The sequence below is a fragment of the Moschus berezovskii genome, chromosome 20 (assembly GCF_049115385.1).
Source record: "Moschus berezovskii isolate FMDL1 chromosome 20, NW_MosBer_1.0, whole genome shotgun sequence".
In the NCBI taxonomy this organism is placed as follows: Eukaryota; Metazoa; Chordata; class Mammalia; order Artiodactyla; family Moschidae; genus Moschus; species Moschus berezovskii.
The window spans coordinates 24,321,699-24,345,082 of record NC_142479.1 but is presented as its reverse complement, the minus strand read 5'-3'; the positions used below and the strand labels follow the sequence as shown (position 1 = coordinate 24,345,082).

At 44.9% G+C, this 23,384-nt stretch overlaps 1 protein-coding gene across 2 annotated transcripts in view; it reads left to right on the top strand.

The window, feature by feature from the left end:
* The first annotated feature begins 13,602 nt into the window (after positions 1-13,602).
* Positions 13,603-23,384, top strand: part of PPM1D (protein phosphatase, Mg2+/Mn2+ dependent 1D) — a 64,524-nt gene continuing 54,742 nt past the window's right edge. For both annotated transcript variants that reach the window (XM_055400200.2, XM_055400193.2), the window contains exon 1: positions 13,603-14,216. In XM_055400200.2, the coding sequence (XP_055256175.1) occupies positions 13,745-14,216 (472 nt within the window). In that variant the 5' untranslated portion in view covers positions 13,603-13,744. The remainder of the gene's footprint in view (positions 14,217-23,384) is intronic.

Genomic DNA, 23,384 nt, shown 5'->3' with positions numbered 1-23,384 from the left:
GTGATGGAAAGTCACTGAGTGCAGTGAGTAGGGGAATCTGATTTATGGTTTTGAAAGATCATGATAGTAGCTAGTGGAAAAGGGATTGCAGAGGTGGTTGTGGTTTAGTTGCTAAGTTGTGTCTGACTCTTGAGACTTATGGACTGTAACCCACCAGAGTCTTCTGTCCATGGGATTTCTCAGGCAAGAATACTGGAGTGGGTTGCCATTTCCTTCTCCAGGGGGACCTTCCCGACCCAGGGATCAAACCCACGTCTCCTGTGTTGCAGGCAGAGTCTTCATAGCTGAGCCACCTGGGAGGCACTTACAGAGGTCCAAGAGTGAAAGAAATAAGACTTGTGAGAAGACTGAAACAGTGGATTAAGTGAGAGGTAATAGTGGCTTAGAATGGAAAGGTAGTGGTAGACGAAGTGAAAAGTGGTGGGTTTGGTGTTGAATTTGAAGATTTAGTCAAAAGGATTTGCTGATAAATTAGAAAGATAGGAAAGAAGGCTGAATGCTGAAGAATTGATGGTTTTGAATTGTGGTGCTGGAGAAGACTCTTGAGAGTCCCTTGGACTTTAAGGAGATCAAACCAGGCAACCCTGAAGGAAATCAACCCTAAATAGTCATTGGAAGGACTGATGCTGAAGCTGAAGCTCCAATACTTTGGCCACCTGATGCAAAAAGTTGACTCACTGGTAAAGACCGTGATGCTGGGAAAGATTGAGGGCAGGAGGAGAAGGGGTGACAGAATGAGATGTTGGATCGTATCACTGACTCAGCGAACACGAATTTGAGCAAACTCTGGGATATAGTGAAGGACAAGGGAGCCTGGTACGCTGCAGTCCATGGGGTTTCAAAGAGTCAAACACGACTTAGCAAATGAACAACAACAACAAAAAAAAAGGACAGAAAATGGAGGAAAGAGAGGAATAAAAAATTACAATGTTTTTTGACTTGAACAGCCTGGTGGATGATGATGTTTTTTGATATTGGCATGCAAGGAGGAGGAGATATGGAGAAGAAATCAAGACTTTGTTATTGCCATGTTAAAATGAAATGCCCGTTAGACACTCATGTGGAACTGTCAAGTGTGCAGATGCATTCAGAATCTGGGATTCAGGGGAAAAGTTCAGCCTGGAGATACACATTTGCGAGTCATCAGTGAATAGTTTTTAGAACATTGGTCCTGAATGGTGTTGCCTGGGAAGAGTGTACAGGAAAAGAAAAGAGCCTATGGCAAATCCCTGAGTGCTCCCAACAAACTGAAGACTAGCTGGGGTTAAATAAACAAAGGGAAAGGGGGGTCCCTTAATGAGGAAGGAAGAAACCTAGTGTGGTCTCTCACAAGCTAAGAGAACCAAGTTTCCAGAAGGAAGCATATTAAGTTTCAAGAAGGAAATAGTGGCTGCACTTGCTCCTTCAGTTGGAACAGAAGTCAGTAAGTTCAGAACAGTCATCATAAGCTTTGGAAACAGAGAGGTCTGGTTACGACATAAAAATAGTCTTAGCATTAGGGGGATGGTTGCTTAACTGGATTGGGTTAAGCAGGAAGTTCAGTTCAGTTCAGTCGCTCAGTCGTGTCCGACTCTCCGCGACCCCATGAATCACAGCACGCCAGGCCTCCCTATCCATCACCAACTCCCGGAGGTCACTCAAACTCATGTCCACAGAGACGGTGATGCCATCCAGCCATCTCATTCTCTGTCGTCCCCTTCTCCTCCCGCCCCCAACCTTTCCCAGCATCAGAGTCTTTTCCAGTGAGTCAACTCGTCGCATGAGGTGGCCAAAGTATTGGAGTTTCAGCTTTAGCATCAGTCTTTCCAATGAACACCCAGGATTGATCTCCCTTAGAATGGACTGGTTGGATCTCCTTGCAGTATAAGGGACTCTCAAGAGTCTTCTCCAGCACCACAGTTCAAAAGCATCAATTCTTCGGCGATCAGCTTTCTTCACAGTCCAACTCTCACATCCATACATGACCACGGGAAAAACCATAGCCTTGACTAGACGGACCTTTGTTGGCAAAGTAATGTCTCTGCTTTTTAATACACTATCAAGGTTGGTCATAACTTTCCTTCCAAGTAGTAAGCGTCTTTTAATTTCATGACTGCAATCAGCATCTGCAGTGATCTTGGAGCCCAAAAAAATAAAGTCTGACACTGTTTCCACTGTTTTTCCATCTATGAGGTAGGAATCGGAAGTAGACCCTGCTGCTGCTGCTGCTAAGTCGCATCAGTTGTGTTCGACTCTGTACGAACCCATAGACGGCAGCCCGACAGGCTCCTCTGTCCCTGGGATTCTCCAGGCAAGATCACTGGAGTGGGTTGCCATTGCCTTCTCCAAGTAGACTCTAGAAAGAGACAAATCTTTAAAACTTTTTTTTAAGAGAGGGAGCAGAGAAATTGGTAAGAATGAGTCAAGGTAGCTTTAGTCATTGTTATTTTTGTTAAAATACAAACCAGATCATATTTGTACAAAGATGGAAATAATCTGGCAGAAAAAGAGAAACTGATGAGGTAATCTTGGAGAGACAGCAGTGACTGGTCCTGAAGAGTGATCTTAGTTTCTTGTCCAGGAACTGAACCTGGGCAGGAATCGGGGAGCCTGGTGGGCTTCGGTCTATGGGGTCACACAGAGTCCGACACGACTGAAGTGACTTAGCAGAAGCAGCAGCAGCAGCCTGTATAAAGGAGAAGGCACTGGCGACCCACTCCAGTACTGTTGCCTGGAAAACCCCATGGACGGAGGAGCCTGGTAGGTTGCAGTCCACGCAGTCGCTAAGAGTCAGACATGACTGATCGACTTCACTTTCACGCTTTGGAGAAGGCAATGGCAACCCACTCCAGTGTTCTTGCCTGGAGAATCCCAGGGACGGGGGAGCCTGGTGGGCTGCCGTCTATGGGGTCGCACAGAGTCAGACACGACTGATGTGACTTAGCAGCAGCAGCAGCATATACAAAAACCAGGAATCCTAGCCACTGTACCACCGAGAGCTAGAGGCTAGAAGCATAGTAGCCCTGGCCCTTTCCCACATTTAAAAGCAAGAATGTCCCAAGGAGGCAAAAACTGTCAAAACAGGTACAGACTTTATTATTAGAGACACAGCACAGTGTGTGGGAGAACATACGGAGAAATAGTTTATGTCAGAAACTAGGCAGAAATACACACCGAGAGGAGTGCAGGCATCCTGAATGAGGAGCCCAGGAAAAAGGTGACTTAAATCACTTACATAAGACTCTTGAGAGTCCCTTGGACTGCAAGGAGATCCAACCAGTCCATTCTAAAGGAGATCAGTCCTGGGTGTTCATTGGAAAGACTGATGCTAAAGCTGAAACTCCAATACTTTGACCACCTCATGCGAAGAGTTGACTCATTGGAAAAGACTCTGATGCTGGGAAGGATTGGGGGCAGGAGGAGAAGGGGACGACAGAGGATGAGATGGCTGGATGGCATCACCGACTCGATGGACGTGAGTTTGAGTGAACTCCGGGAGTTGGTGATGGATAGGGAGGCCTGGCGTGCGGTGATTCATGGAGTCGCAAAGAGTTGGACACGACTGAGCAACTGAACTGAACTGAACTGAACTGAAGACACTCCTTCAGGGTCTTTGTTTGCACTGGCTAATTATCTTGTTTCTTTCTTCACATGTGACCGGTTCTAGGATCCTCAAGACACGTGCACAACATTTTTTTAAGATGGATCCCATTGCAGAGGCCTATGGGTGCATGTCCACACTTACTGTGGGGTGGAACCCTCTCCCTTTTCAATCCGCAAGAAAGCCTCCTTGCTCATGTGCAGACTAGGAAGTCTTCCTTAACCTCAGGAGTGGGAATCTTATCTCTTTAGCAGAGCTCAGCTTTTGTCACTAGCTTTGTCCTTGCAGTGTCTGGGTGAGAACAAAGCTTGAATTTTACTCCACTTGACAAACACCAGCTGTCCAGCCCAGTTCAGTTCAGTTCAGTCGCTCAGTCCAACTCTTCGGTGTCCAACTTTTTGTGACCCCATGGACTGCAGCACACCAGGCTTCCCTGTCTATCAACAACTCCCAGAGCTTGCTCAAACTTATATCCGTCGAGCTGGTGATGCCATCCAACCATCTCATCCTCTGCTGTCCCCTTCTCCTCCTGCCCTCAGTCTTTCCCAGCATCAGGGTCTTTTCCAATGAGTCAGTTCTTCACATCAGGTGGCCAAAGTATTGCAGTTTCAGCTTTAGCATCAGTCCTTCCAGTGAATATTCAGGACTGATTTCCTTTAGGATGGACTGGTTGGATCTCCTTGCAGTCCAAGGGACTCTCAAGAGTATTCTCCAACACCACAGTTCAAAAGCATCAATTCTTCAGTGCTCAGCTTTCTTTATAGTCCAACTCTCACATGCAAACATGACTACTGGAAAAACCATACCTTTGACTAGACAGACCTTTGTTGGCAAAGTAATGTCTCTGCTTTTTAATATGTTGTCTAGTTTTGTCAAAGCTTTTCTTCCAAGGAGCAAGCGTCTTTTAATTTCATAGCTGCAATCACCATCTGCAGTGATTTTGGAGCCCAAGAAAGTAAAATATTTCACTGTTTCTATTGTTTTCCCATCTATTTGCCATGATTTCCCCATCTATTTGCCATCTCTTTGTCCAGGCCAGGGGCCCACCTATCTCCTACCTTAGTAAGAGCAAGAAAGGATAATTGGTGGAGCAGAGCTCTTGAGAGGAGAGGAGACAAGAACTAGAATACAAATTGAGGGCATGCCTTTAACAGTAACAAGGCCTGTAATGGTAACAAGGAGGATGAGGTATGGAGAAGCCAGGGTGTTGGGTGGAAAATATGATGAATATTTTGAAACATAAAGTGGCTGAGAAGTGATAAGAATAATGGAAGAAGGGAAGACAGTGATCCATGAACAAATGAAGGGGGAGTTAACAGGGATCAGTTGGTGACAACATCTTGGTGCAGTGGCAGTTGGCATTACCTTTAAAAGACTTTGTGTAGTGTTGAGTTAAAAAAATAGTCACAACCTAAAAGTTGACAGTTATGTTTTATTTGGTGGGAATTTTTAGGACTTCAAGCCTGGGAGATAGCATTTCAAGGGACCCTGAGAGAACTGCTCTGGGCAGGGGGAGGAGTCAGATAATATAGAAGTTTGCAACAAAGGGTAGGTAGTCTGAACATCAGAAGTATTTTCATGAATTAAAGAAAACCAGATATCTCAAGTTTAGGAATTTAGCACTTTTCTATGCATGGCAAGATGCAGGAGTCTGGGCTCACTTTTCATATACATCTCGGCTATCTGGGGCCAGTATCATGTTTCTCCTCAGTGCTCACCATAGGGTGGCTACAGCCTGAAAGCTGCTGGATGGTTGGTGTTGTTTTCCTTCCTGGTTGTCCTGGAAGGCTGGAATTGCTGATGATTATGACACCATTTTCCATGGGGATGGTCGTGATCCCTGTCTCCTGTACAATGTCATGAACCTCCGTCTGTAGTTCATCAGGCTCTCTATCTATCAGATCTAGTCCCTTAAATCTATTTCTCACTTCCACTGTATAATCATAAGGGATTTGATTTAGGTCATATCTGAATGGTCTAGTGGTTTTCCCTACTTATTTGGCAATAAGGAGTTCATGATCTGAGCCACAGTCAGCTCCTGGTCTTGCTTTTGCTAACTGCATAGAGCTTCTCCATCTTTGGCTGCAAAGAATATAATCAATCTAATTTCAGTATTGACCATCTGGTGATGTCCATGTGTAGAGTCTTCTCTTGTGTTGTTGGAAGAGGGTGTTCGCTATGACCAGTGCATTCTCTTGGCAAAACTATTAGCCTTTGCCCTGCTTCATTCCGTACTCCAAGGCCAAATTTGCCTGTTACTCCAGGTGTTTCTTGACTTCCTACTTTTGCATTCCAGTCCCCTATAATGAAAAGGACATCTTTTTTGGGTGTTAGTTCGAAAAGGTCTGGTAGGTCTTCATAGACCCATTCAACTTCGGCTTCTTCAGCGTTACTGGTTGGGGCACAGGCTTGGATTACTCTAATATTGAATGATTTGCCTTGGAAATGAACAGAGATCATTCTGTCGTTTTTGAGATTGCATCCAAGTACTGCATTTTGGGCTCTTTGGTTGACCATGATGGCTACTCCATTTCTTCTAAGGGATTCCTGCCCACAGTAGTAGATATAATGGTCATCTGAGTTAAATTCACCCATTCCAGTCCATTTTAGTTCACTGATTCCTAGAATGTCGACGTTCACTCTTGCCATCTCCTGTTTGACCACTTCCCATTTGCCTTGATTCATGGACCTAACATTCCAGGTTCCTATGCAGTATTGCTCTTTACAGCATCGGACCTTGCTTCTATCTCCAGTCACATCCACAATTGGGTATTGTTTTTTCTTTGGCTCCATCCCTTCATTCTTTCTGGAGTTATTTCTCCACTGATCTCCAGTAGCATACTGGGTACCTACCGACCTGGGGAATTCCTCATTCAGTATCCTATCATTTTGCCTTTTCATACTGTTCATGGGGTTCTCAAGGCAAGAATACTGAAGTGGTTTGCCATTCCCTTCTCCAGTGGACCACCTGTCTGGGGAGGCCTTACAAATAGCTGTGAAAAGAAGAGAAGCGAAAAGCAAAGGAGAAAAGGAAAGATATACCCATCTGAATGCAGAGTTCCAAAGAATAGCAAGGAGAGATAAGAAAGCCTTCTTCAGCGATCAATGCAAAGAAATAGAGGAAAACAACAGAATAGGAAGGACTAGAGATCTCTTCAAGAAAATTAGAGATACCAAGGGAACAGCTCATGCAAAGATGGGCTCGATAAGGGACAAAAATTGTATGGACCTAAGAGAAGTAGAAGATATTAAGAAGAGGTGGCGAGAATACACAGAAGAACTGTACAAAAAAGATCTTCACGACCAAGATAATCACAATGGTGTGATCACTCACCTAGAGCCAGACATCCTGGAGTGCAGTGTCAAGTGGGCCTTAGGAAGCATCACTACGAACAAAGCTAGTGGAGGTGATGGAATTCCAGTTGAGCTTTTTCAAATCCTAAAAGATGATTATGTGAAAGTGCTGCACTCATATGCCAGCAAATCTGGAAAACTAAACATTGGCCACAGGACTGGAAAAGGTCAGTTATCATTCCAATCCCAAAAAGGCAATGCCAAAGAATGCTCAAACTACCACACAATTGTACTCATCTCACACGCTAGTAAAGTCATGCTCAAAATTCTCCAAGCCAGGCTTCAGCAATACAGGAACTGTGAAATTCCAGATGTTCCAGATGGTTTTAGAAAACGCAGAGGAACCAGAGATCAAATTGCCAATATCCGCTGGATCATGGAAAAAGCAAGAGAGTTCCAGAAAAACATCTATTTCTGCTTTATTGGCCATGCCAAAGCCTTTGACTGTGTGGATCACAAGAAACTGTGGAACATTCTGAAAGAGATACCACCTGACCTGCCTCTTGAGAAACTTATATGCAGGTCAGGAAGCAACAGTTAGAACTGGACATGGAACAACAGACTGGTTCAAAATAGGAAAAGGAGTACGTCAAGGCTGTATATTGTCACGCTTCTTATTTAACTTATATGCAGAGTACATCATGAGAAACGCTGGGCTGGAGGAAGCACAAGCTGGAATCAAGATTGCTGGGAGAAATATCAATAACCTCAGATATGCAGATGACACCACCCTTATGGCAGAAAGTGAAGAGGAACTCAAAAGCCTCTTGATGAAAGTGAAAGAGGAGAGTGAAAAAATTGGCTTGAAGCTCAACATTCAGAAAACTAAGACCATGGCATCTGGTCCCATCACTTCATGGGAAATAGATGGGGAAACAGTGGTAACAGTGTCAGACTTTATTTTTTGGGGCTCCAAAATCATTGCGGACGCTGATTAAAGCCATGAAATTAAAAGACGCTTATTCCTTGGAAGGAAAGTTATGACCAACCTAGATAGCATATTAAAAAGCAGAGACGTTACTTTGCCAACCAAGGTCCGTCTAGTCAAGGCTGTTGTTTTTCCAGTGGTTATGTATGGATGTGAGAGTTGGGACTATAAAGAAAGCTGATCACCGAAGAATTGATGCTTTTGAACTGTGGTGATGAAGAAGACTCTTGAGAGTCCCTTGGACTGCAAGGAGACCCAACCAGTCCATTCAAAGGAGATCAGTCCTGGGTGTTCATTGGAAGGACTGATGCTAAAGCTGAAACTCCAATACTGTGGCCACCTCATGCGAAGAGCTGACTCACTGGAAAAGACTCTGATGCTGGGAGGGATTGGGGACAGGAGGAGAAGGGGACGACAGAGGATGAGATGGCTGGATGGCATCACCGACTCGATGGACGTGAGTTTGAGTGAACTCCCGGAGTTGGTGATGGACAGGGAGGCCTGGCGTGCTGTGATTCATGGGGTCGCAAAGAGTCGAACATGACTGAGTGACTGAACTGAACTGATGACACCCTGGTTTATTGATACAGCAGGAAACACTCCATTTCTCATTTGGGACTTCCCTCGTGTTCTAGAGGTTAAGAATTCGCCTGCCAATGCAGCGGACAGGGATTCAACCCTGGATCCAGGAAGTTCCCACATGCCACCGGGCAACTAAGCCCATGTACCACAACTACTGAGCTGGCGTGCCCCAACTACTTAGCCTATGCTGCAAATACCAAAGCCCACATGCTTAGACTGACTGCAATGAAAAGTAGCTTGGGGGTTTCAAGGAGAAAGGAAGAGAAACGATGAAATGATTTGGGGCAACATGAGAAGTTGGTTCAATATAAGAATACCTATGAGAGGAATAATATTCTCTTGTACTTGAAATACTGTAAGGGGGGTAAAAATGTTGTAAGGGAGGTGAGAAAAGAGAAGTTAAAGACAAAGGAGAAAAGGAAAGATATAACCATCTGAATGCAGAGTTCCAAAGAACAGTAAGGAGAGATAAGAAAGACTTCCTCAGTGATCAGTACAAATAAATAGAGGAAAACAATAGAATTGGGAAAGACTAGAACTCTCTTCAAGAAATTAAAGATAATAGCAGCACATTTCATGCAAAGATGGGCACAGTAAAGGACAGAAGCAGTAAGAACCTAACAGAGGCAGCAGATACTAAGAAAAGGTGGCAAGAATACACAGAAGAACTATACAAAAAAATCTTAATGACCCAGATAACCATGATGGTGAGTCACTCACCTAGAGCCAGACATCCTGGAATGTGAAGTCAAGTGGGCCTTAGGAAGCATCACTATGAACAAAGCTAGTGGAAGTGATGGAATTCCAGCGGAGTTAGCTATTTCAAGTCCTAAAATATGATGCTGTTTAAGTAATGCACTCAATATGCCAGCAAATTTGGAAAACTCAGCAGTGGCCACAGGACTGGAAATGGTCAGTTTTCATTCCAATCCCAAAGAAAGGCAATGCCAAAGAATGTTCAAACTACCACACAATTGCCCTCATCTCAGTTCAGTTCAGTTCAGTTCACTTCAGTTGCTCAGTCGTGTCCGACTCTTTGCTACTCTATCAATCACAGCACGCCAGGCCTCTCTGTCCATCACCAACTCCCGGAGTTCACTCAAAGTCACATCCATCGAGTCGGTAATGTCATCCAGCCATCTCATCCTCTGTTGTCCCCTTCTCCTCCTGCCCCCAATCCCTCCCTGCATCAGAGTCTTTTCAAGTGAGTCAACTCTTTGCATGAGGTGGCCACAGAATTGGACTTTCAGCTTTAGCATCAGTCCTTCCAATGAACACCCAGGATTGATCTCCTTTAGAATGGACTGGTTGGATCTCCTTGCAGTCCAAGGGACTCTCAAGAGTCTTCTCCAGCACCACAGTTCAAAAGCATCAATTCTTCGGCGATCAGCTTTCTTCACAGTCCAACTCTTACATCCATACATGACCACTGGAAAAACCACAGCCTTGACTAGATGGACCTTTGTTGGCAAAGTAATGTCTCTGTTTTTTAATATGCTATCTAGGTTGGTTATAACTTTCCTTCCAAGGAATAAGCGTCTTTTAATTTCATTGCTGCAATCAGCATCCGCATGCTAGTAAAGTAATGCTCAGAATTCTCCAAGTGAGGCTTCAATAGTACATGAACTGAGAACTTCCAGATTTTCAAGCTGGAGTTAGAAAAGGCAGAGGATCCAGAGATCAAATTGCCAACATCTGTTGGATCATCCAGAAAAAATCTCCTTCTGCTTTATTACTCTAAAGTAATTTAGTCTGCTTTATTACTTTATTACTTACTTAACTCTATGCCAAAGTCTTTCACTGTGTGAATCACAACAAACTGTAGAAAATTCTTAAGGATATGGGAATACCAGACCACCTGACCTGCCTCTTGAGAAACCTGAATGCAGGTCTGAAGCAACAGTTAGAACTGGACATGGAACACAGACTGGTTCCAAATAGGAAAAGGAGTACGTCAAGGCTGTATATTGTCACCCTGCTTATATGCAGAGTACATCATGAGAAATGCTGGGCTGCAGGAAGCACAAGCTGGAATCAAGATTGCTGGGAGAAATATCAATAACCTCAGATATGCAGATGACACCACCCTTATGGCAGAAAGTGAGGAGGAACTGAAGAGCCTCTTGATGAAAGTGAACTTGAAGAGTGAAAAAGTTGGCTTAAAACTTAACATTCAGAAAACTAAGACCATGGCATCTGGTCCCATCACTTCATGGCAAATAGATGGGGACACAACGGAAACAGTGACAGACTTTATTTTTTTGGGCCCCCAAATCACTGCAGATGGTGACTGCAGCCATGGAATTAAAACATGCTTGTTCCTTGAAAGAAAAGCTATGACCAACCTGGACAGCATATTAAAAAGCAGAGACATTACTTTACCAATAAACGTCCTAATCGGAGAAGGCAATGGCAAACCACTCCAGTACTCTTGCCTAGAAAATCCCATGGATGGAGGAGCCTGGTTGGTTGCAGTCAGTGGGGTCGCTAAGGGCCGGACACGACTGAGCGACTTCACTTTCACTTTTCACTTTCACACATTGGAGAAGGAAATGGCAACCCACTCCAGTGTTCTTGCCTGGAGAATCCCAGGGACAGGGGAGCCTGGTGGGCTTCCATCTATGGGGTCACACAGAGTCGGACACGACTGAAGTGACTTAGCAGCAGCAGCAGCAGCAGCAGTCAAAGCTATGGTTTTTCCAGTGGTCATGTGTAGATGTGAGAGATGGACTGTAAAGAAAGCTGATAGCCGAAGAATTGATGCTTTTGAACTGTGGTGCTGGAGAAGAATCTTGAGAGTCCCTTGGACTGCAAGGAGGTCAAACCAGTCCACCCTAAAGGAAATCAGTCCTGAATATTTATTGGAGGGACTGATGCTGAAGATCCAATACTTGGCTACCTGATTCAAAGAACTGACTCGTTGGAAAAGACCCTGATGCAGGGAAAGATTGAAGGTGGAAGAAGGAGGGGACAGCAGAGGATGAGATGGTTGGATGGCATCACCGACTGAATGGACGTGAGTTTGGGCAAGCAGTCCATAGGGTCACAGAGTCAAACATGACTGAGCAACTGAACTGAACTGAAGGGAAGTAGTTCTGCTAGACAATAAACCAGTCTTCCCAGGTGGCTTAGTGGTAAAGAATCTGCCTGGTAATGCAGGTGATGTAGGTTCAATATTTGGGTCAGGCAGATCCCCTGGAGTAAGAAATGGCAAATCATTCCAGTATTCTTGCCTGGAAAATCCCATGGACAGAGGAGCCTGCTGGGTTACAGTCCATGGGGTTGCAAGGAGCTGCACACTACTGAACACACACATACATACCAGCTTTCTGTCAGAACAGGAAGTTGATGGGAAGATTTAGAGAAGAGGTGAAGTATAGAGGAAATGGGTGATAACAGATGTTGAAATCGAAAGGGTGGAGTGAAATGGTTTAGGATGGTTGGTGAAGAGCAGGGTACTGAATCAGATGAAAGAAATAGAGAGTAGCATGGAGATGTTAATCAGGGTAATGATAGATGACCCTGAGGCTACCCGGCTGTGACTGAGTAAAAAGGATTGTAGAACAGGAGGGATTATCTTTTTTGTAATCTCTTGGAATGGAAAGGAAGGTGGGTAAGCTGTTTAAGAAGAGCAATACTGAGTACACAAAGTGTTCTTTCAGGTGGTGTTATGGGGGATACTGGACTAGAATAGCTAATATTTCACTTGGGTTTTTTCATTTATTAATAGTTATGAAATATAGGCTATAATTTCCTTCCAGTGTTATAACTGTCAGGTTTTGATGACAGGATTATGATCATCTTTCAGAACACGCTGGGATTTTTTTCCCGAGTGTTTTTACACTCTGGAACCACCTGGCCTAGTGCATTTTGATGCAGGGTGTTATCTTTGAGTACATTTTCAATTTAATTGATCTAGTCAGATTTGTTACATTTTAAAATGATTTTTATTTATACTTTATCTGTAGATGGATTTTTCCTATTTTATGTCTTGTGTCACATGTCGAAAAATGAACATTTTCCCCATTCCCAGTGCTAGCATCATTCCACTTGAAAAATCTCCAAGGCTCTCCTGGAAAGAACACACAGGAGAGCTGATGGTGAAGCGAACAAAAACTGACAAAGTGAACTTTAAACTGATTCCCAAGAACGTTTGCTGCTGACAACATACCAACCTGCCCACTCCGAGGCTTGCTTTAGTGCTGTTGAAATCCGTGCAAAGGTTTTAGTTCATACATTCTAACTTGCTGGGAGAAGACGCGGGAAGGTAACCGAACTGTTGGAGCCCTGTAGCACTGGGCAGTTTTTGTAACCTGTTTTCAAATGATCCCACCAAAGCAGTAAAATGCTTGCACCCAGGGTTCGTGGGAAAAACTACTATTTTCAACAAAAGGTGAAAAGACGTTAAAAAAAAAAGTTAAAATATAAGCCTTTTCAGTCTCCGACGTACATGAAACTCGACTGGGTAGCCGACCAGATGGAAATCCCAAGTTTTCTTAACACAGATGGGATTTGCGCTGTCAACTCCCGGTCGGATCCATCCCACCCAAATCCAGCTCAGCGGTGGCACGCTTTTTTTCCCCCAGCCTGTTCGCAAACCACCTTCCGAAGTGAGGTTTCCCGCCATTTCAGTTGAAGAAATGGAAGGTCTCTCCCCGGCAGATTCTCCGGACTCGCCGGAGGCCCGAGCCCACACGGCTTTCCCCCCGAGGCAAGCAGCGGCACGCCCTGGGCGGCCGCATGCATCGTGATCCCGGGGATTGAGCCAAAAGGTGGCAGCGGACTAGCAGATAAAGCGTTTTAGCACCCGCCGAAAAAGCCGGACGGAGAAAACCGCCAGCTGTGGCTAAGCGAACTCCGGGCGGGTCGCGCGCGGGCCCAGCGCCCGCGCGGGTCAGGCGGGAGGAGCGCAGCCGTTGCAGGGAGGGGCGAGGGTTGGGGGCGGAGGGCGGGCACGCGCGCCTACTCGGCTCCGGATTGGTCGGCTCCGGAGAGCCGAGTGACGTCAGCCGGCGAGAACGTCGGATTTGTGTGGTGGGCGCGGGCGGCCGGGCGGGGGAGGCCTACTGCGCAGGCGCAGCGGCTGAGCTCCGTCCGCCCCCGGCTCTCCGGCCCAGCTCTCGCGGACAAGTCCCGACATCGCGCGCGCCCCCACCAACCTCCGCCCTCCGGGACCGCCCCCTCCCCGGGCTCGGCCTCGTCGGAGGTAAACAATAGTTGGCTGGCGAGCGCCGAGGGTGCCTCCCGCCGCGGGGACTCGGCGGGCAGCGCGGCACCGGAGGGATCGCGGCCAGCCGGCCATGGCGGGGCTGTACTCGCTGGGAGTGAGCGTCTTCTCCGACCAGGGCGGGAGGAAGTACATGGAGGACGTTACTCAGATCGTGGTGGAGCCCGAGCCGGCGGCCGAAGAAGAGCCCTCGCCGCGGCGATCGCCCTCGCGGCCGCCGCCTCCGCCGCGGTCCCCGCCGCCCCCGGCCGGCGGAGAAGTGGCGGGGAGAGGCGCCGCGGGGGCCGCCCGGGAGGCTCGCGCCGCGCCGCCCGACGCCGGGGCCTCGCCGGCTCCCGGCCGCTGCTGCCGCCGCCGCTCCTCGGTGGCCTTCTTCGCCGTGTGCGACGGGCACGGCGGGCGGGAGGCGGCGCAGTTCGCCCGCGAGCACCTGTGGGGTTTCATCAAGAAGCAGAGGGGCTTCACGTCGTCCGAGCCGGCGAAGGTGTGCGCCGCCATCCGCAAAGGCTTCCTCGCCTGTCATCTCGCCATGTGGAAGAAGCTGGGTGAGTTCCCCGGCTTGCTGCGGCCTCCCCGCTGCTCTTCTCCGGGCAGTTCGCGGTTTTCTTTCGCGCCGGCCCCGCGAGCCCCCAGCCCCCGGCCACCGAGGGCGCTCTCTGTGTGTCCATCGACGGGAGGGAAGACTGCAGGGTCTCAGCGCGCTTTCCAGGATGGGGGGCTCCGGGCAAAGGAAAGTGGCTTTTCGGAAGGACAGGGTTGCGGTCTCCTATCAGACGTCTCTCGCTTTATTTCCACCCCCCTACCCCGGCCAGGATCGGTGGGGAGCCGTCCCTTCCTCCCTTCGCTGCTCCGCTCTGGTGGCAGCCAGCCGGAAAGCGTGTTTGAAACCTGGCGCCAGATTTTGGCCAAAAGATGCGCTGAAGACGTGCTGCTACCCAGGACGCGCGAAGGAAGCGGCAGACGGCAAAAAAAAAAAAGAGTGTCTCCTTTGAATCTGTCATAATTTTGCTCTTGAAGGACTTGCTCCTATCGGTGGCCTCCTACCGGCGGTGTCAGGCCTCCAAAATTGACCCCGGGTGGCTGGTAGTTGGAGTAAGCTGTTGGCTATAGTAGAGAGGCTAAAAAGTTATCATCCAGCGACTTAGTCTTGGAAAGGAATTCGGTATGGTGATCTTGAAATGTTTCTAGGATCTTTATGCTTGTACCGCTTATGAAAAACAAAAGCGTGGAATGGGTTCTTAGCACTTAAACTGGCCCCGTTACCGGGATGTGTTAAATTCAGCTTCAGTTCAGTTCAGTCTCTCAGTTGTGTCCGACTCTTTGCGACCCCATGAATCACAGCACGCCAGGCCTCCCTGTCCATCACCAACTCCCGGAGTTCACTCAAACTCATGTGCATCGAGTCGGTGATGCCATCCAGCCACCTCATTCTCTGTCGTCCCCTTCTCCTCCCGCCCCAATCCTTCCCAGCATCTGAGTCTTTTCCAGTGAGTCCACTCTTCGCATGAGGTGGCCAAAGTATTGGAGTTTCAGCTTTAGCATCAGTCCTTCCAATGAACACCCAGGATTGATCTCCTTTAGAATGGATTGGTTGGATCTCCTTGCAGTCCAAGGGACTCTCAAGAGTCTTCTCCAACACCACAGTTCAAAAGCATCAATTCTTCGGCGATCAGCTTTCTTCACAGTCCAACTCTCACATCCATACATGACCATTGGAAAAACCATAGCCTTGACTAGACGGACCTTTGTTGGCAAAGTAATGTCTCTGCTTAGGGCTTTTCAAAAGTGCACTTTTTTTTTTTTTAACCCTTTGGTACTTGACTTAGCTAATTGATGTCAGAGAGTTCTCAACAGTTCCCAGGTAAAAGTGCTTGTAAATTGTAGATACCCGTCAAAGTAGGAAGAGATAAGGAATTACTGATGTGCCAAAAGGAATTGGAGACCCTAATTTCTAAAAATTCGATGTAGTTGTAGTTTCATCGAAGCTTTGAATGTGTTCTAAAGCAGCCAATGTTTCTGTTCCCAACCTATGGTATCATACAGGGTTGTAGGTGCTTAGGCATTGCTGTGAATGAATGGTATGAATCTTTTTTTAGAGAAAACACAATCCTGCTTCTGTTATTTAAGAAAGTCCTCTTGTTCAAGGTAGCATAATGTTGCTTTATTTTCAGCAGAGGGACAGAGACATAGAGAAGAGTGTAAAGGTTAATCGAATACAGAACATTTTTAAAAGGTATTGTCAGAGTTGTAGACTAGCTTCTTTCAAAGTCTGTTTTCTATTTGCCTGGATTTCTGCCAAGAATTATTTGATTGACTCATAGAACCTCCGGTCCGCCTGTGGGAGGCTGTTTCATCCAATCCCAGAGGCCCCTATTATGGATTTGTTTTGTTTTTGTGTAGGCAGAGCACAGCTGAAAGCACCAGCAGCATATTCCAGAAATTTGTCATTTCATTGCTTGCAGGGCAAGTGGGAGTGGACAGCAAGACAAGATAGAGGAAAATTAGACACAGAGAACGTTTTGAGTCCTGTGTATTTTGGAGTACACTTGGAGCAACGTAAATTTGCCATGTGTTTTCACTGAAAGGATAAAATATAAACCCTGTTACTTGAACATTTTTTAATAAAGCAGAAATCCTGCTGTTAAATGTGAATGTGTATGTCTTTTGACATGTACTTTTTGAACCAAGATTTATACACCAAATGTTAAAGCTTACTTTGTTCCCTCAGTTAACCTTATTATACTCCATCATCAAAACTTGAAGAAAAAAAGAGTAGGCTACATATATGGAAGTCTTGACAAACACAGTCTTCCTGTGTGTCAGGTTATAGTAGTGGTTCTCAAACTTTTTGCTATCAGAACTCTTTGTACTCAAATGATTCAGGGTTCTAAGTGGCTTTTGTTTATGTGGGCTACGTCTGTCATATTTTACTGTATGAGAAATTAAAACCAAGAAATTTAGGGGCTTCCCTGGTGTTCCAGTGGTTAAGAATCTGCCTTGTAGTGCAAGGGATGCCAGTTCCATCCCTGGTCTGGGAAGATCCCACATGCCATGGAACAGCTAAGCCTGGGAGCCACAACTACCTGAGCCCCTGTGCTGCAACTACTGCAGCCTGGGTGCTAGAACCCTGGCTCTTCAGCAAGAGAAGCCGCTGCAGTGAGAAACCCAAGAACTGCAATGAAGAATAGCCCCCTGTTGCTGCAACTAGAGAAAGCCCACATGCAGCAATGGAGACCCACTGCAGCCAAAAAACAAATAGATCGTTAAAAAACAAAACCTGAGAAATTAATGAAATTTGATCTATTAAAAATAAGCTTATTGTGTGTTGACATTTTAAAGTGAAAAATCACTTTTCCCCCTAAAATAAATATTGAAATATTCTTTTTTTTATAGCCTCAATGGACGGATTTATTTATTTTTTAAAGATCTCAGTTATACTTTTATTATTTTGAAATAAATATTCTAATCTTCTGCCCATTTTTTGTTTCTTTGAGTTTTGAGAGATCTTAATATTTTCTGGATACAAGACATTAATTAGATATACAATTTGAAAACATTTTCTTCCAGTCTGTAACTTGTCTTTTCATTATTTTAGCATTGTTTTTTAAAGAGAAATTTTTAATTTTTATTAAATCAAATTTATCAAGTTGCTTTATATGGCAGTCTCAGACACATATGTAGTACAAAAAGGGAGGAATGTTTTATCTTTTCAGATAGTTGTGGATATTCCACCCCAAAGTGGTAGTTTCTTAAGATTAGTTGAAGTGGAAACTGAAACATCATCAATGAACTTTTCTATTTTAACAGAGCCATTGGTTTCTCTTGCACTTTGAATCAGCTTTTTACCCACATGTGTTCTTGTGGCATGGTACATGAGTCATTTGGAAAATAATGGTTCACTGAATTATGTAGATCTTCCAAGTGTTGATGCATTTCTTTATACAATATTAAAGCACCCACATTTGTTAATATCACTGATCTCATCAGAACAGTCTTAAGATCGGGAAGTTATCAAGTTTATTGTCACTACAAAGTAGTGGACACACATATTCTAAAATATGAGGTTTGGGGACATCCCTGCTGGCCCAGTGGTTATGCATCTGCCTTGCAATGCGGGGGACGCAGGTTCCATCCCTGGTAGGGGAACTAAGATCCCACTTGCTTCAGAGCAACTAAGCCCACGGGCCCGTAAGTACTGAGCCTGCATGCCACAACTAGCGAGTACATGCCCTGTGAGGAAAGAACCCACGTGACGCAATAAAGATCCCGAGTGTTGCAACTAATACCCAACGCAGCCAAATAAATACGAGGTTTTAAGCAGCAGTTCGAAGGTTATCACTGGCAATAAATACTGTCAGCTTTTCTTGAAAAACTTCATTTTGAAAAAAATGTATGCCAAATGCCCAAGTCTTTCTTTTTTTTGGCTGTGCTTTGTGGCTTGCAGCATCTTAGTGTCCTGACCAGGGACACAGCAGTGAAAGGTCACAGACCTGGGACTTTCCTAGTGGTCCAGTGGCTAAGTGCCTTCCCAGTGCATGGGGCCCAGGTTTGATCCCTGGTTGGGGGAACTAGATTCCACATGCCAAAAGCTAAGCATTCTGGAGACTAAGAAAGATTCCCTGTGCTACACTGAAGAGTAAAAATCCCACGTGCTTCTACTAAGACCTGGAGTGCAAGTGTGAAAGTCTCTCAGTTGTGTCTGACTCTTTGCGACCCCATGGACTGTACAGTCTGTGGAATTCTCCAGGCCAGGATACTGGAATGGGTAGCCTTTCCTGTCTCCAGGGGATCGTCCCAACCCAGGAATCCCGCATTGCAGGCAGGTTCTTTACCAACTGAGCCACAAGGGAAGCCCAAGAATACTAGAATGGGTAGCCTATCCCTTCTCCAGCGGATCTTCTGGACCCAGAAATTGAACTAGGATCTCCTGTATTGCAGGTGGATTCTTTTCCAACTGAGCTATGAAGAATGAATAACTAAATAAGACCTGAACAGCCAAATAAATAAATATATATAAAAGGAAAGGCCAGAGTCTTAACCACTAGACCTCAGGGAATTCCTTGCTCAGGTCTTACTAAGTCATTTTTATCAGTCTTTCAAGTAAAAATGATGGTTTGTGAAAATTGTGGCTACTTCTTTCCATAATTCACTCAATCACAAGTGCTTTTCCTCTTCACAGCCATACTATGCAACAGAAACCTTTTATGCACCTCCCCTCTTGTTTTACAGAATGTTGAAAAGACATGTATTCGTGGGTGGAAGTTTAATAAAATTGATTTTTATTGCATCATCAAGGACATTCATAGGTTAAGCTGGTTTCCCTTTTCTTTTCTTTTTTGCCAACTGAGCCACAAGGGAAGCCCTCCCTTTTCTTTTTTTAAACTGTAAATGAGTGGCTATGTTTTTCTGACTTTGAGTCATGTGGGATCTTTTGTTTCCCAATCAGAGATCAAATCCGATCCCCTGTGTTGGAAGCCACTGGACTGCCAGGGAAGCCCCTGGTTATAGTGCTAATATATAGGACTACTAGTTCATTTTGGTACCACTGTCTTGATTCCTGCTAAGCCAACAGCAGTTTTACTAGCCACTTGTTTTCAACCATCAGTACAGATGTCAACACAGTGAAAAAGGCAAATAAACTTAGAAGTATCATGAAAATGGTTTTGGTCTTGTGGAATCCCTGTAAAGATGATTCGCACCATTGTGAGATAACTGCTGTGTTTTGTCTGTTTCTTGGCTAAATCTTGGGGTCTTCGGGAGCAGAGATACTGCCTTACACATCTTATAGTTAATCTTTTAGGGCTGACCATGCAATTCCTTGCCCAAAGTGGCTGCTAGTTTAGTTGAATTTTTGTGGGTGTGATGGTTAAATTGGTGTTTTTGCCTTTTTTTGTGATTAAAAAATTTCCCCCTTTAAAAATTATAATGTGTATGCATATGATTTACCATTTTAGCCAAGTTTAGGTGTATAATTCATTGGCATTAAGTATATTCATAGGATTGTGCAACAATCCCCACTCTACATTTTCAGAACTCATCCATTACCCAAACAGAAATTCAGTACTCATTAAACAGTAATTTCTCATTAGCTGTTCTCCAGCCCTGGTAAACCTCTATTTTACTCCCAGTTGCTATTCACCTCTTCTGCTGCTGCTGCTGTGTCACTTCAGTCGTGTCCAACTCTGTGTGACCCCATAGACAGAAGCCCACCAGGGTCCCCCGTCCCTGGGATTCTCCAGGCAAGAACACTGGAGTGGGTTGCCATTTCCTTCTCCAATGTGTGAAAGCGAAAAGCGAAAGTGAAGTCGCTCAGTCGTATCTGGCCCTTAGCGACCCCACGGACTGCAGCCCACCAGGCTCCTCCATCCATGGGATTTTCCAGGCAAGAGTGCTGGAGTGGCTTGCCATTGCCTTCTCCGATTCACCTCTTCTAGGTACCTCATATAAGCAGAACCATACAACATTTGCCCTTTTTGAATTTTATTTCATTTAGCATGATGTCTTTAAGGTTTGTCCAAATTGTAGCATGTGTCAGAATTTTCTTCCTTTCCAAGGCGAATGATATTCTACTGTGTATTATATACACACCACATTTTCTCCATTCATCTATTGATATTTGGGTTGTTTCCATCTTTTAATGCTGCTGTGAACTTGAGTGTAGAAGTGCCTGTTTGATTCTCTGTTTTCAGTTCTTTGGGATCTAAACCTGGAAGTGGAATGGCTGGGTCATTTGGTAATTCTGTATTTAACTTTATGAGGAATCCCCAAACTGTCTTCACAGCAGGTGTACTGTCTTACATTGCCACTAGCAGTTCTCCAAGGGTCCTGATATCTCCCCATTCTTGCCAACATTTGATATTTTTCTTTTCTTAAAAAATAATAGCCATACTAGTCGGTGGGGAGGGCTTTCTATATTTTAAAGAAAGCCTTCTTTGTCTTCCTACACCACACCCCCTTATTTTTTTTGGCCGCTTCTGACCTGCAGCTTCTTAGTTTCCCAATCAGGGATGGATTCCACACCCCTTGCAGCAGAGGGTGGAATCTTAACCATTGGACCACCTGGGACGTCTCCTAAGCCCTTCTTGATTTATTTAATTACTGTTAAGCTCAACCTAGATAACATATTAAAAAGCAGAGACATTACTTTGCCAACCACGGTCCGTCTAGTCAAGGCTGTGGTTTTTCCCGTGGTCATGTATGGATGTGAGAGTTGGACTGTGAAGAAAGCTGATCACCGAAGAATTGATGCTTTTAAACTGTGGTGCTGGAGAAGACTCTTGAAAGTCCCTTGGACTGCAAGGAGATCCAACCAGTCCATTCTAAAGGAGACCAGTCCTGGGTGTTCACTGGAAGAACTGATGCTAAAGCTGAAACTCCAATACTTTGGCCACCTCATGCGACGAATTGACTCACTGGAAAAGAGTCTGATGCTGGGGGGGATTGGGGGTGGGAGGAGACGGGGACGACAGAGAATGAGATGGCTGGATGGCATCACTGACTCGATGACATCACTGACTCGATGGACATGAGTTTGAGTGAACTCCGGTAGTTGGTGATAGACAGGGAGGCCTGGCGTGCTGGATTCATGGGGTCGCAGAGACAGACACGACTGAGCGACTGAACTGAACTGAACTGAAGCTTGACCTCTCTAGCATTGTTCAAGTGCTTATATACCCTTGCAAATTTACAAAGGAAAACTTGAATTATCTAAAAATTTTTATATGACTTATTTTTTTCTTGAGGCAGGGGGACTTGATAAATATAGCATAGAGTGAGAGAGAATGTGAATATATCTTTTTTTTTCTGGCCATGCCATGTGGCTTGTGGGATCTTAGTTCCTCAACCAGGGATTGAACCTGAGCCTCCAGCAGTGGGAAGCTTGGAGTCCTAATCATTGGACTGCTAGGGAATTCCCAACATATCCTCTTTTTGAAATTTATTTATTTTGGCTGTGCTGGGTCTTGTTGTGGCTCATGGCCTCTGGAGCACACAGATTCAATAGTTGCAGCACAGGCCTAGTTGCAGTGTGTGGGACTTTAATTCCCCCACCAGGGATCAAATCCAGGCCCCCAGCGTTGGGAGCATGGAGTCTTATCCATTGGACTACCAGGGAAGTCCCAACATTTTCTTTAAAAAATTTTTTTCATATTATTATTACTACTTGATCTTACAGAAATTACAGTATATGCTTACTTTATGTATGTTCCTATGTGTGGATTTACTGTTGCTGTGTTATGCTTGTGTTCTAAGAAATAATGTTTCAGAGTTTATGTGTACTTCTTTGTAGATTTATTCATTTGAAATAATGTTCTTATTACCCTTTCCTTTTGATAGTTCAGAGAAGATAGTGAACAACATGCAGCTTTTATTCCTTTGGATCATAGTTCATTGACTTATGTTATCAAGAGAACCATTAGAAAGGTCACAACATACACTTGCAATGAATGAAGTGTGATCTCTGATGTGATTACAGGACATTTGCCACAGTATTTGTAAAGGAAGATGAAATATGGGAAGTTTTATTTTTTTAATTTGTTCAGCTGAAAATCAGAGCATTTGCTTAAAAGAATATGGCCAAAGGAATGAATTATGAAGAAATTGGTCTTAACCTAAATTGTTGATTCTGTGTTTGGCATATAGGTTTCATTATCTTAAATTTAAAGACAGGAACAGAGATGGACAAATGCAGAAGAGGGGCAGAAGGGGTGAAGGGAAACAAGAGAAGCCAGATAGAACTGGAAAGTGTTTATCGCCCTGTCGTGTCCCACTCTTTTCGACCCCGTGGACTGTAGTCCAGCAGGCTCCTCTGACCATGGCATTCTCCAGGCAAGAATGCTGGAGTGGGTTGCCATTCCCTTCTCCAGGGCGTTTTCCAGACCCAGGAATTGAACCTGGATCTCCTGTATTGCAGGCAGATTCTTTACCATCTGATCCACCAGGATCTTCCCCAAATTTGAAGAAAATTTTATTAAATCATGGAATTTTAAGCTTGTATCACTAGTTTCATATTTTTCAGTTTTTAGCGTCAAGGACCTTCATCGTCTCGCTCATCACATGTGCTGAGTGAATTTACCATATATATCAAGTACCAGTTTTTTTCTATTTTTGTTAATCATTCATTACTGTCCATCAGTATTAGATACTCTCTGCTACCGCATGTTGTTGCATCTGTCAGTAGTTCATTCCTTTTTTCCTTCTTACTGAGTGATATTCCATTGTCTAGATATACCACAGTTTGTTTATCCATTCACCCATTGATAGGCATTTGGATTGTCCACAGCTTTTGCCTGTTACGAATAAAGCTGATGTAAAGCTTTTCTTTACAAGAGTCCACTAATGAATGTAGAAAGAATGATGGAACTAGACAATTTCATTTGGTAACCATCATTAATAGTTGATTCAGCTAAGTAACATCAGTAAATACTAAAACTAGTAGGTAAAACTTTGAGGAACAGTTGCTATAATGAGTTCCCTAGAGGGGTGGTTAGCACATGTTGGATGTCTTAAAACAACGTGAATTTATTCTCTCATGGTCCTGGAGGCCAGAAGTCTGAAACCCAGGTGTCACAGGGTTGATCCCATTTTGGAGGCTTTGAGGGCAACTCTGTTCCATCCTCTCTTCTAGGCTCTGGTGGCTGGCAGCAATTCTTGGCATTTCTTGGCTTGTGAGTCCCCACTGGCTTTCTGTCGCCTGTGTCTTCTCCCCTTCTGTC